The sequence below is a fragment of the Vanessa cardui genome, chromosome 9 (assembly GCF_905220365.1).
Source record: "Vanessa cardui chromosome 9, ilVanCard2.1, whole genome shotgun sequence".
NCBI lineage: Eukaryota > Metazoa > Arthropoda > Insecta > Lepidoptera > Nymphalidae > Vanessa > Vanessa cardui.
Genome location: NC_061131.1, coordinates 1,130,818 through 1,148,551, shown reverse-complemented (window position 1 = coordinate 1,148,551; position 17,734 = coordinate 1,130,818). Strand labels below are relative to the sequence as shown.

General features: G+C 33.2%; 3 protein-coding genes and 1 long non-coding RNA gene across 4 annotated transcripts in view; 3 read left to right on the top strand and 1 right to left on the bottom strand.

The window, feature by feature from the left end:
- Positions 1-911: 911 nt before the first annotated feature.
- On the bottom strand, positions 912-10,140 carry LOC124532426 (carbonic anhydrase 2-like). The gene is made up of 6 exons (XM_047107329.1): positions 10,110-10,140; positions 8,726-8,938; positions 8,065-8,225; positions 6,112-6,198; positions 1,617-1,844; positions 912-1,184 (listed from the first exon to the last, which is right to left on the bottom strand). Exons 1-6 carry the CDS (start codon positions 10,138-10,140, stop codon positions 912-914), a joined length of 993 nt encoding a protein of 330 aa, XP_046963285.1.
- A 434-nt stretch (positions 10,141-10,574) lies between these two features.
- LOC124532425 (MYCBP-associated protein-like) lies at positions 10,575-12,437 on the top strand. The gene is made up of 2 exons (XM_047107328.1): positions 10,575-11,071; positions 11,201-12,437. The coding sequence occupies exons 1-2, from the start codon at positions 10,575-10,577 to the stop codon at positions 12,435-12,437; spliced, it is 1,734 nt and encodes a 577-aa protein (XP_046963284.1).
- Positions 12,438-13,209: 772 nt separating this feature from the next.
- Positions 13,210-17,734, top strand: part of LOC124532424 (carbonic anhydrase 3-like) — a 15,192-nt gene continuing 10,667 nt past the window's right edge. Inside the window, exon 1 of the mRNA XM_047107327.1 lies at positions 13,210-13,327. Within this exon, the coding sequence (XP_046963283.1) occupies positions 13,258-13,327 (70 nt within the window). The 5' untranslated portion in view covers positions 13,210-13,257. The remainder of the gene's footprint in view (positions 13,328-17,734) is intronic.
- Positions 15,201-16,687, top strand: LOC124532645. Its single transcript, XR_006966655.1, has 3 exons — positions 15,201-15,411; positions 15,922-16,005; positions 16,095-16,687. It is a non-coding gene; the product is annotated as an uncharacterized LOC124532645 (long non-coding RNA).

Below are 17,734 nucleotides of genomic sequence, written 5' to 3'. Positions count from 1 at the left end.
ATATATTAATCAAGTAAAGAAACAATAATGAAACTAAATAACCTTCTGGATTTAATCTGGATCAACTCGCGTATTTAGTGTTTACAATTCGTCTCGTACACAACGTCTACTTGTTTATTCTCTCCGACCGGTTATTATCGTGACATCCCTCTTTTCTTTTTTGTTATTATGGTTACAACCGGCAACAGCGGCTCATATAAATTAGCAAATAACATTCGGAAAAGAATGGTTTGGGTACAATTCCTCTCACAATATAATCAGATGAGACATCACTAATAACCTCAGGCGGGCTTAGAGGGACTAGTTGGCTTCGCTTACATTTGTCTTTGTCTATGGCTTGGTGGCTTAGGTTGGTTGGGCTCGATTCGGCTTAACATATAGTGTGGCAAGTTTATAGTCGCGATCATTATATTGTAAGGTTTTTTTTAAATTTTTATAACATTATCATTTTATATTTTACCTTAAAATGACGAATTAAAATATAAGATTAATACATGTTTTAAAGTTATTTAAATAACTTAAAGTATAATAAAATTGAAATAAAATCTTGCAAGCAAATTTCCTTTCGACTGGTGTTATATTTATAAATATATTAATTACGAAATGCGTAACGAGGTTTTAATGAAACATAAGTCGGTGATTTGCGCAAATAAGATTCCTTATTGAATACCACAAATAAACAGTTATTTGTTTATTACATACTCTCAAAAAAAAGCTGTAATTAAGCATACTGATTAATAGCAACAACAATGCCTTTTATAATAGCACGTATGTTCCGCATAAGAGTAGTCCCTTACCGATAATAATTGTCAGTGTCTTAACAGTTCAGATTTCTGCTTTACTTAAAATTAAATGAGTATATATAAGAAAATAATTTGATTGATAAAGTATACATAACAATGCGATTTCTTTTATTTCTGTTCAATTATAACTTCTTTATTTTCATTTTCCTTCGGTAGTAAGTCAGTGTTTTGTCGTGGTATCATCCAAGGATATGCTTTATATGCCGTTGACAATATACTAATGGAAGGTTCTGGTTTCCTAGGTATTGGCAATAATGAATTATACTGGCTCCAATGCGGGCTAAAGAAAAATATATGACGGTTTTGTCTCTCTTGCAGAGGTCTAAAATTACGTATATTTGGCTCGTCCCAAGGATTCCATAGCTTTCGAAATTCTTTCATCTGAAAGTATTAAATTAAGTACTTAATTTATTTGTAGATAAATAAATATTCTAAATATACAACATAAAGTTATGTGACAAAAAAAAACGTAATATTAATATGTTCTATAAAAGTTTGTAAATAAAATAGGTTTTGCTACTTGTAATTTATCATACTAGCTGAACATGCGGATTTTCCAGCGCGAAATTTATACAACATAATCTTTCGAATCTCGAAAAAAAACTCCAAGTGGGTAACACTTGTAGTTTTTTTTAAGTCCGTTATTAGTGACTGCATACAGTTTATAAAGAATCTTTTAAATTTCATAGAAAGGACAAATACTATTTATACTTAAGCAAACGACCAATATCTAAAAAACGACGAAAGCGAAAACTATTATTGTATAGAACGAGGATAAATAAACTATGATATTGTGACGTTTTTTCAACTGACCTGTTCGAAGGAGGCAAACAAAGTTATCCGCGGAACCAACCATCTCACGACGAAGTTTTCTCCTTTCACGGAATTCAAATTTCCCCAGTACATGAAATAATCTTCAAAGAACATCGGAAGTAGACGTGACATCGGGTAGGGACCGATGCGCGTGCTCGTTTGACTCTCTCGTATTCTCGGAAACCCTTCTAAAATCCACTGAAGCCGGTCATCTGGGTTCACTCCGTACTGTGAAACATTTTACATTGAAATTTTATTATTATCTATTTACGAAATAAAACGTTTCAGTTCATTTTGAGACTATTAAGCTAAAAGAAATGTACATTAAATATTAGTAATTAGATATATTAGGTAACCTTTTATGTATATTTTATTAATGGCATCGGCTGGTAAATAGGACAAATAAACATTTAAAGCCTGTAAATTTTCCACTACTAGGCTGAGACCTCCTCTCCCTTTGAAATGAAGGTTTGAAACATATTCCGCGCTGTTTCATGCTGGTTGGTGGAATAGAAATATGGCAGAATTTCGATGAAATAAGACACATGCAGGTTTCCTCGTGATGTTTTCTTTCAACACCGAGCTCGAGATGAAATTTAAACACAAATTAAGCACATGGATATTCAGTAGTGCTTGCCTGGGTTTGAACCCGCAATCATCGGTTAAGATGCACGCGTTCTGACCACAAAAAAGAAAAATCCCGCTGAGTTTCTTTCGCTGGTTCTTCTCAGGTCTGAGGTATTATATTCCGAACCGGTGGTAGATTTTCGGCAATCAATAAGAAAGTGTAAACACTTCTATTTTGAATAAAGGTTTTTGACTTTGACTTTGACTGGGCTGTGGCTGGGTCAATACTGACGGACCGACAGGCTTACAACAAATGTCTATACATTGGTGATGTATGCCACTTATGTAACCGTAAATGTGTTGTGTGTTTAATTACACTGACTCGCCCTTCAAATAATGTAAATGATGGGTAGGTAACCCAAATGGTCTCGTAGAAAGCCCTACCATAAAGAAATAATAATATTTATTCAAGTAGTGTTTACATAGCTCAAATTAAAGTATTTCATTTATTTTAATTAATTCAGTTAGGCTCTTGTACTGATTTATTCAAGAGATCTGAGTCTGGTAGATCGCTATTTAATAAATATATACTTTTGTAATATTAATCTCTTGCTATAATTTTTATTTTTGGTGTTCAATGATACATTATCATATTTCTATAATAAATTATAATAGTAAAAACTTTTTATTACAGTTGAGTTGATCGAATAAAAGAAATACTTTTACAGCTTATAAAATAAAATATAGAAACTTTTTAAAATAGTCGTAAATTTTTAGCCAAAAGTAAAATATCGTCTATACGAGTGCCTTTTAAATGCTCAAGCGCGCGTTATTTTTAACATGTTGAAAAGACGAGAAGTCTTTACTGTGTAGGTTCGCTGGCGAGCGTTTTTTGTATACTTTTTTTTATTTGTTCACTTTCTCTTTTTTTACTTTAAAGTTTTTAAAGTGCAAATCTTCCAATGAAATTGCAGTGTATATTCAAGTAGGGCCGGATTATCCATTAGGTATGCTTGGGAGCCTCTCGTCAGACCAATAATTGGGAATTTTTACCTTTTATTTATATATTTAACACTTGTTATATTTCAACTTATCTACACAAAAAGCTTAATAAATTATGTACCCAACCCTTCCTTATGAGTCCCTCCATCTATTAATGAAAAACCGCAAGAAAATCCGTTCAATAGTTTTGAAGTTTATCGCCAACATACAAACAGACAGACGCGGGTAGGGGACTTTGTTTTATATTATGTAGTGATGAAATTGCTGACGATAAATCTTCGTAATATTCGTAAACAACGTTGAAAATTGTGAATAATTTTATATTGTTGTAGAAAATATATATTTCATGATAGAAAGGGATAAACACAACACGTACATTGCCTAGAGGTCCCAATACGGTTAATCCGACCTGATCCAAGCGCCCATTCGAACAAATTTATGTACAGAGTTTATATTATAAGTTAGAATGTAATGTAATTAGAACGCATAAATTGTATTGACGAATGCAATTTTAATTGACCCTCAAATGCTCTTTTACTATGTATATAATGAGACCGATTGTAATAAAGTTAGGAGTAGAAGTTAAAGTTCTAGAGTAAGAGAAATTATAATAAAATTCTAATAAGAGCCAGCTTTTTAAAATGTTCAACGGTCTGGCTCTCGTGACAGATATTAAGTTACCTTTGGCCTTTTATGTACCCCTAGTACTTCAGATAGAATTTCACGATGATCGGATACATATTTAGCATCTAAACGCGTAATAAAATCAATTTCGATATTATAATAATCGTTAAGAGTTCGTCGCACGATAAAGTAATATGCTTGAAGTATATGTATCTGTCGAATGACTTAATATCTTGTTAAAGAGTTAATCCATCTTTATTGATAATATCCGTAATATCTATAATATAAGGCTTCAGATTCCGACGCCTTGGGGTCAAACCCCAGGTCAGGACAATTAAAAGTTGTTGGAGTTTGATATCGAAACATTTTCAGATTTAAACAACAGTACACAGTATTGTTGTGTTCCGGTTTGAAGGGTGAGTGAGCCATTGTAACTACAGGCACTAGGGACATAACATCTTAGTTCCCAAGGTAGTTGGCGGCCCTTATGCTCGCCCGCCAACCTATTCCATAAAAAAAAATCAGTAACAGGAGTATTTTTTTGTTTTTGTTGACGCAGGGTAAATCTTCATAGATACCCGACTCCTGGGGGGAGGCCGGGTTATGTGAGATTGTACTCACTAAAACCCCCTGCGATGACCGCCACAGCACGGAAAATGGAGAGGCTACGGGATCTGTCTCCCGTGCGTTGCTCCGCCCTCCCCGCACTCCTCGCTGGTGCGTACACCGGCAGTCCGGGGCCATACCGGACTGCGGTCCTCCTCTCGGCCGTATGAAAACGGATGCGTGAGACCCCCATCTCACGCACCCACGGCCGGAGGGATTGCCCTATTTATTCCGCTTCGGTCACTGGGGCTTGGAGGCCGTGAAGACGACCCGCAGGTCGCCTCCGCCAGGATCGGCCCTCTCCCGAGCCCGCTCCGCAGTCTCCTTCTGGACCATGACGGTCTCACAGAAGTTGACTACGGCCTCCCACGCCGATTTCCTGCGTAGCATCGCCGACACGACTGCTCCCAGGGAGAGATTTCGCCCGATTTGCTGGACCAACACTTGCCTTTCCGCGGTCCACGCGGGACACGCCTCTAACGTGTCAGTAACAGGAGTCTGTGTACATTCCTCTTGACAAATAAGATCGAAAGCTTATTTATTATAAGTTGGCAATATTTATTATTTTCCTTGTCTTAATGGGACACTTTTTAACCTTCGTGTTAACAATATAAGTTCGTTGAATTTTCAAAGTAATCGTTTATTTATTTCCAACTAAATATCAACAGGGCATGAGCGTGAACTCCTTTCAGATCCGGATTTATCGCCCCATCGAATGATAAGAGTGATATAATGGAGTAAACCTGACTTTACGCACACGCTTGTTTTGTGTGCGTGTGTGCGTGTTTTTGGCTAAATTCTTTTGAGATGGGACCGTCATCGTTATTGACCAATAGAATGGATGTGAGGAACGTTATAACGTTGTATATATATCACATAGCGTTAATACAATATTATATAAATAATGTCAATAGCGCAATGATTTACGGGCTACCCAGTGATGTAAAAAAAAATTGCAGGATCGATCCTGACCTACCCACCAAGTAGAATAGTAGGCATTACTAATATTCTACTTGGTGGTAGGATTTTGTGCAAGCACGCCTGGGTAGGTACCAGCCACTCATCTATTCTAGATATTCTACCGCCAAATAATAGTACTTAGTATTGTTGTGTTCCGGTTTAAAGGATGATTGAACCAGTCAGTCCCATGGTTAGTAATGCATTGGTGATATAAGAAATGATTAATGTTTCTGACAGCGCCATTGTCTATGGGCGGTGGTAACCACTTACCATAAGGTGGCCTATAAGCTCGTCCACCATTTTAAGAGTTACTTTACATTACAAAGTAACTTTTGTAATGTAAAGTAACTCTTAAAATAGTAGTAAACTCAAATTATGCATTCATAACATTTATTTTACTTTATCTACATATAAATATTATATTAAAACTTTTTAAGATAATATTCATTACATACACATATAATTGTAGACACAAATGTTGAAAAAGAGTAACTACTGAGTTTCTTGCCGATTCTTCTCGGTAGAATCTACTTTCCGAACCTGTGATAACTTCACTTAATGGTTAAATGACGATACAAAAGTGCTTGTAAAAGCCCACTTGAATAAAGTTTATTTCATTTTGATTTTATTTTTTATAATGTTATAATTTTAAAAATATTTTTTATCGGGTCCACTTTTGTAAAGTTTCCCGGTCTTAATTCGGCCCTGTTTATATAAGTCAAATTTAGTCAGGTACCTTGATAATGTAACAGACGAATACGACTCCGTCTGGGTGTCGTAAGGCCTCTTCTTGGGTCATATACTCAGACTTGAAGAATGTCACCTGTAATATTTATATAATATTTGAAACATAAATACTTTTTCAAACGACTTCAAAAAGGAAGAGGTTATCAATTCGTCTGAATTTTTTTTTGTTTGTAACTAATAACTTTTCACTGGGAGAACCGATTTTTTTTTTGTGTTTGAAAGCTAGTGCCAAGTGTGGTCCCATTTAAATTTGATCCAGTTCTAATGATGGTATCCATATGGAAACCATATAAGTCTCAAATTTACATTACGTATGTGCGCGATAAATAAGTGAATAACTCAAAATCATGCCAACCAATTTTGATGTTATTTTTTTTATTGCAAAGGCTATACTAAATATATAATTTGTAAAAAACCTATTTCTTAAAGTATTCTCGTATTGCATTTTGATAGATATAGTGTAAGGTTTTCTTGGCTGACAAGAAATATAACAATAACTACGTTATACAATCGTAGATCGACTCTTCAGTAGTTAGTAGGTTTTAGGTAGTATTTTTCATTTCATTTTACTTATGACTCTAAAAATATTTTAAATACGCAATGACTTTATTACTTTTTATTGCATATTGATTTGTTATAAAATAATGTTTTGTTTAAAGTCAAGTTTTGTTAAAATTTTACCTTTTTAGTATTTGCCTTAATAGACATTTGGAATTATTTTGTATGTATGTCACTGGACTCTGAAACGGCTGGATATATTTGAATAAATATGTTTGAGTGCGACTCCCTAGATTGGTTTGGACTGAATACGGCTGAATACGACATGAATACCAGGAAGTAAATATATTTTGTATTTCACCCATATGAAGCCACTGGCAACTGATTCTATTAGAGGTTTAAAACTAAATCAAAGATTATTATCATGATTGAAGTTTGAATATCAACACAGTGTCGATCTAAATGTTACGTCCATTGCGTCCATGAAAAAAATGAGACGAGATGGCCCAGTGGTTCGAACGCGTGCATCTTAACCGATGATTGCGGGTTCAAAACCAGGCAAGCACCGCTGATTCATGTGCTTAATTTGTCTTTATAATTCATCTCGTGCTCAGGGGTGAAGGAAAACATCGTGAGGAAACCTGCATGTGACAAATTTCATAGAAATTCTGCCACATGTGTATTTCAATAACCCGCATTGGAACAGTGTGGTGGAATATGTTCCAAACCTTCTCCTCAAAGGGAGAGGAGACCTTTAGCCCAGCAGTGGGAATTTACAGGCTGTTGTTGTTGTTGTTTGTTGTTTGATACATTCCGTCTCATATACATATTTATTACATCGTTTTTTTTACTTCCTTTTAATTAAGATGAAATAATTTTCAATTTAGGTTAAGATCTTGATTGTTTTCTTTTAGTGCATGCTGTGTTCTTCTTTAAGTAATTGTGACACTTAGAATAGAATGTTACTTTTGTTATATTTTATTATTGTAAACAGTGTACACATTGTTGAAGACCCAAATAAAATAAATAAATAAACTTGGTTGGTAGACTTTGAGGAAGCTCGTCTGAGTAAGTACCACCACTTACCAGACAAACTACCACCGTAACTGCAAAACTTAGTATTATGGTGTTCTCCTACGAGCCTGACGAGCTTTTACAGAGAACTACCAACTAATAAAAGTTATAACCACAGATAATATTATACTATCTATATTAATATTACAAATTTGAAAGTAATTCTATATCTGTCTCTTTCACGACCAAACCGCTGAACCGAATTTCATGAAAATTGTTATGAAACAAATATAAACCCCAAAAAAGGACATAGGCTACTTTTTTGCCTAACCTTGATCTGATAATCAACGCCCTAAAATGCGAGCGAAGCCGCGAGTAAATACTAGTTTAATAGTTTGTAAGTATATTACTTACTAGAACAAATAATAACCTGCATTTCTCCAGGATAAATTCTTTTATCGACTGAATGTTCACTGCCCTCCATCATATTCGATCCCCAATGGAAATGTACTTGAGAGAATACATGTTTTTCTAAAAAGGGTCCGCCGACTAGAAATGGCCTCTCGGCTTTCCATTTGGCTCCGAGCAGAACTAGATGAAGCAATAAATACAATTTAATAATAGTTATCAAAAACTCAAACCTTGAATGTATGAGTTGAATATTGTATGTCCGTGATGACGTAAGAGAGGGCTATGGGTTGGATGGCAGAGTTTCGGCATAAATAACTAAGCTCTATTAATGGATGCAGTTTCAGGGAAGTTCGTAAGAGTCTCGATATGCCTTATGGTAGCGTAGTAAAATGGTTCCAATGATTGGAGTCAAGCCAGTTTTCCTAATAAATTATATGCTGTTTACTTAATGAAATGAGTGATATAAATGACAATATAGCTAATTATGACAAGTCTATAATTTTTTCAAGTGATAAATAAATAATAGACAATATATTTTTTTCTCTAATGAACCAATGTTCATTAAAAACAAATATAAAGACCAATTTGTCCGGAAATATTTCGATATTTATTTCTAGGAAAATAAATTTGAAGATTTTTACGGAGTCTCGATAAACAGCGATGGAATAAAATCCACGAACCTGTGTATCCGGTATTTGTCAATTTCACTTTATGAGGATATATGTCGAAATTGTACCAAACTAGTTCCGGACATGGATACTTCAAGGAACCAGTAATGGAAACATCTATGGGAGTCGGCAAGCTGCCTTCCAATTCACTCCAATAATGAATCCATTCTAAAGATCCGAAAGGTGGTAAATTCTCGTTCTGTGTCGGGTCTTGTTCTTCTTCCTCTTAAATATAATATCACATTGATGAAAAGAAATAACTTCTTCTAAAAAAAAATGGAATTGTGAGCTGAGATGACCCAGTGGTTAGAACGCGTGCATCTTAACCGATGATTTCGGGTTCAAACCCAGGCAAGCATCACTATATATATATGTGCTTAATTTGTGTTTATAATTCATCTCGCGCTGACGGTGAAGGAAAACATCTTGAGGAAACCTGCATGTGTCTAATTTCATTAAAATTCTGCCACATGTGCATTCCACCAACCCGCACTGGAACAGCGTGGTGGAATATGTTCCAAGCCCTCTCCTTAATGGGACGGGAGGCCTATAGCCCAGCTGTGGGAAATTTACAGGCTCAATTGACAGGCAGGTTTCTTTACTTTTTTTACGATTGCATAAAGTCACGGTCACTTATAGAAACTGGTACTGTCAAACTATAATTGTTGTCCTTGCATACTTATCAACATTAATCATGAATTAGGAGTTGTAAGCCTTTGTATCTATCATAACACGCTCACTCTTCCTACTAGTTCAAAATTAATATTACGTATTCTTATTTGGCCTATCAGGTAAAACTGACTAATCAATTGGTTACCTTCCCATTAATGTACCAAGCTTGAAATAAAAACTTATAAGATTATTAAGACTATACCTTTATAATATTTGAGATAAAACTTTAATTGTCTGTAAATTTTCTCTAAACTTTTGCCTGATGCAATCTCATCCGAAAACTTTAGGAAGCCATCAATAATGCAAGTTAAACACGTGTACACGTGTAAGCATTTAACCCGATACATACATGTCACGAGATGTATTATATATACACAAACTAAGAGATTGAAAATTCATGGCCACATGGTTTCTAAACAACGGACTATCTCGGCTCAAATTTACTTCTAAGAGTTTTTTTTTAGTATCTACTTTCAGGCCATTTATTGGCCACTTTTAGTCCAATAGAGTAATTAAACGCATGCCTTCAAACGTAGCTAATTATTTTGAATCAGAACTTTCATGCATTCATATTAAAACCTCGACGCACGAGTACATTGACGTAGTCGGATCCAATAAAAGAAAATTACATTAAGCTCAAAATAAAATTATGAAAGATAAATTTTCCCATCATAACAGGAATAATTTCATGTTGATTAAATTATTTTTAATATAAAAAGGTTACCTGTTTGAGCTACCGTTGTTTGTTTTATCATGATTTTCGCAGCGAATTACACTTAAATTTTGTCTAATTAAATTTATATTAATTTTCAGTACTTACAATTTATCATTTTGACGTTACAAATCTTGACTGTTGATTTGACTGTCAAGACAAGACGACGTTTATATAAAAGTAAAGTAATAAAGTTTTTGACGTTTATATATTTACAGATAATCGTAATTTATGATATAATTTGTTCGTAAAATTTTATGACAGAAACTTTATGCAACATATTATATTTGTATACCCACTTATATATTTGAATAACAATAGTATTATATGAGAAATATTAACCACCTAAATTCTAAAGTAATAATAATGATGAATACTTCATGAAGTTTCATTAAGACATTGAAAGCAATTTTATACTGACATTTGTAATTTGTTTGTGGTTTTCTTAATCATTATCAATGTCTGATATAGCCAAAAATGAATCGAAATAAAGCTATAATATGCGAGGATAGAATTGATCCATCTCCTGAACTATTAGTTTGGGAAAAATGGATAAAAATAAGGAAAGAAGAAACAGAGCATTTAGCTCGAAAGACGGGAAGACCGCCAGCGGATTTAGCTATGAACTTACTGACAAAAGTACGAGAAGACAAGGAAAGGAAAATAGTACTAGAAAATTCACAAATTGAGAAAAAAGTACGCATAAGAAACACTTTATGCGAACAGCCTCAACGTTTAAAACAAAAGTGTTATTGTGAACCAGTATATGAAGTACAAAGAACTCGAGCTGAACTTGGGCGTCCACGTGTTATTGAACATATTGGAGTTCCTCGTCACATACAGGAAACGGAAATGGGTATAGGAGCTGTTTCTAAACGGAAATCATGTCCAAAGTTGGACTCATCATATATTAACTACAGAGAAAAACGTGAAAAAGATCTAGAAAAAAAAATAAAGAAGATAGATCCTTTTCGGTGCGGGCCTTTTTATTTTAGTTACATAATTAGTTTCCCTCAACTACTTAAAATTGCATAGACGACAATTACCAAAACAAATATAAAAAAAGTTCGCTTATTAAATAAAATATTTTTTTCACCTTACAGGTCTCAAATCGATGAAATAATGATTATAGGGAAAAAGCCTAAACCTCCTCAAAAACGGATGGCCCCTTTACCAAGTATCGTCGTAACGTCTGAACCCTTTTATGACAAAGACGTAAGCACATTATACGCAGTAAAAATAAACGATACAATACTTTTAAAAGAAGTGTTTGGTCAACAAATTGATCATCTTATAAAAATGCAAAATGAATCCTGGCATGAAGCGTGTAAATCTTGGTCATATTATTTTAATTGTCCAGTAAACAAAATCGGGAGAAGCAAGATATTTTTACAAAACCTTGGGACAGTTACACTGAGATATTGTTGGAAAAGAGTAAAGTTACCCTTTGAAGATACACAAGGTCTGGTATTCTTCTTTAATAAGAATGAAAACGTAATCTATCCAGGACAAAACCAAGAGATATTACTCACATTTATCTCTAGTAAAACTGGCAGTTATAGTGAGAGTTGGGAATTAACATTTTTAAATACTTGTTTCTTCGAGAATCAAAATAGGCAGCTGATTTTTAATCTTTACGCTGATGCAACTGAGAATGTAGCAAAGATTAAAAATAAAATATTTAAACTTAAAAATATAATTTATAACAATGTTCTTAAAAACATAGCTACAGATTTATTAAATGAGATTGTCCAAAAAGCTACCTCTGTTCAGTCGCAGATATATCCCTACAGGAAAAGGTTTTTGGAGGCCGAAATATTTGTTATGAAAAATCCCGTTTGTTTCTATCATCAAACGGAAGTAGCGAAACTTAATGAGATATATACAGAAATGGCTCCAGGAGAAACATGGGACCTTTCTATTATAAGTTGGAGATCAAAAATGATGGCGAAAGATTTTGAAAATAGAATGAAATATTATGAAACTCTAAGAAAATCTCATAGAGAATGTTTAAAGCCATGGTATGAAGACGGTGACCTGCTTGAAGAAAAATATAAAGTTGTTAAACAAATTCTTGGACACATGTTTGACAAATTTGACGAAGAATATGCTCGGTTACCAGAAAAAGCAGAAAATATTAATGATGAAACAGTAGAAAAGTCCTCTAGTGAGAATTCTCAGCAAGAAAAAATATCCAATATAACCACTTCATTTACTGTAAAGAATGTATTTTATCTTCGAATATATGAACATGTAGCAACTGCGATAGAAATGTGCGCTGGATTTATCAGCAGCTTAGATCTGAACAGATGGATAGATTTTGATTTTTGTAGAACATAAATAACAACTTAATTTGTTTTTATTTATACCATGATCTTGTCGAACTTGTTATGAAATATATTAAAAAATAAACCACAATTTTCACCATAAATTTGTATATATTTTAATGCTTTTTATTCGTTCTTCCACCTCACAAAGCTTAATTTAGAAATTAGATATGGCTGAATAATTTAGATAGATAGAATAATAAGCAATTGTAAATAGATTCGAAGCGGTTATCGACTCCATATCGACATTGGAAGCAGAATATTTTACGTTTAGAGATATAATTCTTGTTTAAATTATCGTTGGTAAAATAAATACCTACGTAGACTTGATTTGAGAATTCAGAAAAGCAGTTCCTTTATTAAACTACGATTCCAAAAGAGGCCAATTGCCAATATTTATAAAATAAGCACTTTGGTGATCAAAACGTAAAAACCTTAGTTTCATAATAAATGCACAATAATCCTTTGTATTATTGTGCTTTATAAGAAATTACAAAAAAAAAAAAAACAACTAAACTCAGAAGCCGACGTCTATTTCAGCAAAAACGAACCATCAATTACATATTAAGAATTTATTGCTACGTTGGTTAATTTCAAAGTAATCCTATTCTATATAACAAAATATCGAATCTCAAAGCTTATTGCTGTCAACCATATCGTTACAAACAAAGAGAATAGAATTACAAAGTTTTACAACTGACATAAATTTTAAAATGACATAATATATTAATTTACAAATGTGAATATAAAGTATGTGATTTTATGTGAACTTGCCAATTATTATGCTTTAATAGTTTATTTAAAAAGGATATAAATATATTTGATTATAATATATGTTAAGAATCGTGATAATTAAGTCATTATTTGTGATATTCATCGTGTTGTCTGTCGATGCTCGAAAAGGTAACCTTTATTTTATAATAAATAATTTGTCCAGTTAAAAAACTTCAGCCTTATTTCTATAATATCAAATCAATTTTATTCAAGTAAACTTCACAATGAAGTGTTTTTGAATCGTCAATAATTGAATACAACTTCCGTTACGGAAAGCATCTTCTAGCGAGAATAAACGGCAAGAAACTCGCATAGTTGCTCTTTTCATATAAACAGATATACCATATATAAACAGAATATACGGTGTACCATATTAGTATTACCAACCTACCTATATGCGTTCCATTTTATTTTCGTACTCCTTAAAGGCCGGTAACCTACCTGCAAGCCCCCTAGGAGTTGTTCATGGACGGTGGTAGTCAATTTCCATCTGGTGAGCCTCCTGCTCGTTTGCCTCATAACATAAAAAAATATGAGAATGATAGCCTTACCGATTGATGTAAGGAACAAACTCAAACTTTTTACTCGTATTATTCGACAGCAAATATCTATTGCATTATTCCCAAAAATGAATCAGATGTAAATTTATTAAAAAAACGTTCTACGATCTGCCGTGTGCCAAGAGTTATAACACAATTTGGGGCATAATATAATCAGTATGATGATATATGTAGGTGGAATGTAAATATAGCATCCTAGTTAAATAATTAGAAATGAAAACATACTAAATTGCAAAGAAACATTTCATTCTCATAGTGTAAATTATAAGAATATACAAATTTCGATAGTTCTTCTCAAGCAATGGTATTATCATTTCCGAATCATAATTTTACTTTGACTATATTCTTTTACGAGAACATAGCACATGCAAAAACACGTGACTTAAGGGGACTACATGAGCTAAATGCAAGTTTTATAATGCCCAAAAGTATATAATCCAATGCAATAAAAAAAATGAAAAAAATATATGATAATATTCAGGATACATCCTAGCTATTTATTGATATGAAAACATGATGTAATTAATTTGGTTCGATAGAAAAAAATCGCAAAGATACCTCTAAAAAAGTATTTTTTTGTTTCAAAACTATACTTATATACATTCAATATTTTTTGTCTTTTGTCAGATTATTCTACAAACAATATACTAAATAATCATTGTCATAATTTTTTAGTAATATCAATAGATTTTTTTTAAATCAGATTTTCTTATTTTCGAACGAAATGCGTAAGCATGTGTGCGTGAACGCCTCGTACAGACACTGCCGGCCGAGGCCTGTTGCTAAACGGACGTGTCACTGTTTTCACCGGATCATTGCGTTACGAGATATTTTTTTGTGTAATTTTAATTGTCAAGTATTATTCTTTCTTGTAAATATATATATTAAGTTAAAATAGTCTAGTTGTAATTAGCCATTTGTTTTTTATTCAGTTATTATTAATAAAGTTTCATTTTGCAAATATGGGTAATAAAGTAAAATCTGTGAAAAAAACTCAAAAACGTTCATATAAATTAAGAGCCGAACATATGAACGATATAAAAAGGTAAGAGTATTTTATTAGTAAACATATATATATATATTCATAAATAATGAATATTGGACACATCTATTAGAAAAAACATTCAATCAGTTCGCATAGAATCAGATTTTTCGTCAAATTCTCAATCGGTTTCCTTGGAGTATTTAGTCAAAGTACGGAAATCTGATGTAAGTGTTTTGGTTCGATCCCCACAAGTCCGAAGTTTTTTTTTAAATGACTATATTTAGAAACATATATTTTTTAATACTTTTTTAATTAATAAAATATAATGATTAACATCTTTTTATTTTTTACAGGATGAAGATAGTGGAAAATCATAACACGGAAGCTGTTTCTAATGCGTAAGAGTTTAATTTTATAGATTTTGTTTATAATAGGAATTATAGTTTTGTATGAATTAATTTTAATAATTAAAAAAAAAGTGAAGTCGTTACCATAGAAATATGTAATTGTTGTGAACCAAAGATCTAAAATATTTGGATGTGTCATTTGTACGTAAATCAATTTTTTTTTATAGTTTGGAAACACTAAAAAATCACGATGATTGTGAATTAAATGATAAAAGTACACATTCATATAAGCGTGTACTAGAAGAAGCCTCTAATTCACAGGTAATAATATTGTTAACATCAGCCGCATGTTGCTAGGTAATATCACCTTGCCATTCATTTATTACGTAAATCATATTTACACTAGTTGTTCTCCCCCAAATTATAAGAGTAAATAAGAATAGGGCGAACCCCCTCCTCCCTGCACAATATTTATTACGTAATAATTTAAAGGAAAAAAATTATAAATATTTTGTTTATTTTTATTTCAAAGTATCAATTTTTTAAACTTTTGTAATTTCAATGGTTCTTAATGGTACGCATTCGAACGAACCTCGGCAATTGCGCGGTTTCCGGCTCTTTTCTCAATAATTTTAATTTTGCACATTTTTTTATCCGAAGTAAGAACTATCGAAACTCCTTCCCCTCTCCTTGTAAGAAAACATAAGACATGGTCGACCCCCTAGACCGTCTTACGTAATAAATGAATGGACCCTTGCCAGAAACACGCTTAGAATTTATAGATTTTGATATTTTCAAAACCTATAAATATAATTTATATTTGAATTTTAGGTGATTGCTGTCTCTGTCAGTCAAAGTAACTTTCGGACTTCCAACCAAAACCAAGATAAAGATGGGTTAAGTTACAGTATAGAAGTGAGTTTTTCCGTGAAAACATAAAAAAATGAATTAAAATTACTTTTTAATTTAATTTAATTTATCTCTTGATTTTCTTTTTATTTCAGATGGACAACCCTACTCCTAAAACAAACATCAGCATTGGACGAAGAATTATTAACGTTTCTTATTTTTTGGAAAAGTTGTATGAGATTTCAAATCATGGACCGTTAGACTGCGGTCTAACTTGCATTGAATTAGTTAGCGAAAAGCTTCACGGTTTATCGTCCATATTTACTTTTTTATGCAAAATGTGTAACCGAAAATTTGTAATCGGTAATGACGATGATAATTGTTTGCCAATTAACACATGTGTTGTAGCTGGTATAATTTCAATTGGGTGTGGACATTCTCAGTTACAAGAATTATCATCAGCCATGAATTTACCAATGATGTCTCAAAAAACATACCAAACTAACCACAAATTACTCTCTCAGAATTGGCAGCAACTTGCACAACAGTCCACGGAACAAGCAGCTGAAGAAGAGAAAAAAATGGCTATAGTAGACGGTAGAGTCACAAAAAATGGCACACCAGTTATAGATGTGGTAGCAGATGGTGTTTATGGGAAAAGATCATACAAAAAAAACTATTCGGCACTATCCGGCGCCGCTGCAATCATAGGTCGGAAAACAGGCAAAATTTTGTACTTGGGAGTGCGAAACAAATACTACTACCACTGTGATCGAGCCGAAAAGAAAAAAATTGCAGTGGCCGAGCATTTCTGTTCTAAAAACGATTCCGGGCCGTCCACAGGAATGGAGAGTGAAATTATAGTAGAAGGTTTTAAACAATCATTGGCTATTCATGGTTTGATATATGGGCGACTGATATCTGATGGTGACTCAAGCACTTATTCCAAAATTTTGCAGGCAAGGCCATACAAAGACATTACAGTTGAGAAAGTGGAATGCAGGAATCATTTACTAAGGAATTTCTGTAATAAAATGCAAGCGCTACAAACTGAAACCAAATATTTAAAAAGTCACAGAAAGCTGTTAACAACATCACGAATCATGAGTATAGGGTCCTGCATAAGAAAAGCAATTAAAAAAAATAAAAATGACCCCTTTCCAGAAGAACAATATTTATTTGATGATATTTTGCAAGCACACCATCACGCCTTCGGGAATCACCATGAATGCAAATCATATTTTTGTGACGAAATAGGAAATCTGGAGAAAAATGATATCCCCAAAGATTTTGAGCTTGGTTCGTTGTGGCAAAGAATCTGTATCATGATTCAAAGTATTGCCGGTCAAGCTCGAAGCTTACTTCACGACGTGGACAGCAACGTGGTGGAACGTTATCACAGCATCATTGCAAAATACGTAGGAGGAAAGAGAGTAAACTATTCGCTCAAAAATTCTCAATTGCTGCTGCAAGGCCCATTTTATAGGCTGTCAAAGGACACTTCACTTCAACCACAGTATCATCTCCAATTAAACCATCAGGTGTTGCACCTAAGAAAAATAATTGTCGGTCTATAAATAAACCACATAGTCTTATAGTTATTTGTTCTTGTTGAGCCAATTGTGCCAGGGCGGTTTTTTCATTTTGTTGGCCATGGGCTATGGATTCTACGTGGTCTATATTTTTTCGGTACAGTATATCTTTTACTAAATTGGCACAAGGTGTATTAACACGCCTTTTTATAACTCTACCGAAATTAGATGCAGTCAATACGATCTCCTCATCTCAAGCCATT

What these genes read in the sequence shown, in the direction of transcription:
- LOC124532426 (XM_047107329.1), bottom strand. Translation starts at nt 10,140, where the DNA reads ATGATAAAACAAACAACGGTAGCTCAAACAG. An exon ending in AACAACGGTAGCTCAAACAG is followed by an intron (nt 8,939 to 10,109) that starts GTAACCTTTTTA and finishes ATTATATTTAAG; the next exon opens with AGGAAGAAGAACAAGACCCG. An exon ending in GACAAATACCGGATACACAG is followed by an intron (nt 8,226 to 8,725) that starts GTTCGTGGATTT and finishes TGCTTCATCTAG; the next exon opens with TTCTGCTCGGAGCCAAATGG.
- LOC124532425 (XM_047107328.1), top strand. Translation starts at nt 10,575, where the DNA reads ATGAATCGAAATAAAGCTATAATATGCGAGGATAGAATTGATCCATCT. An exon ending in AAGAAGATAGATCCTTTTCG is followed by an intron (nt 11,072 to 11,200) that starts GTGCGGGCCTTT and finishes TTCACCTTACAG; the next exon opens with GTCTCAAATCGATGAAATAA.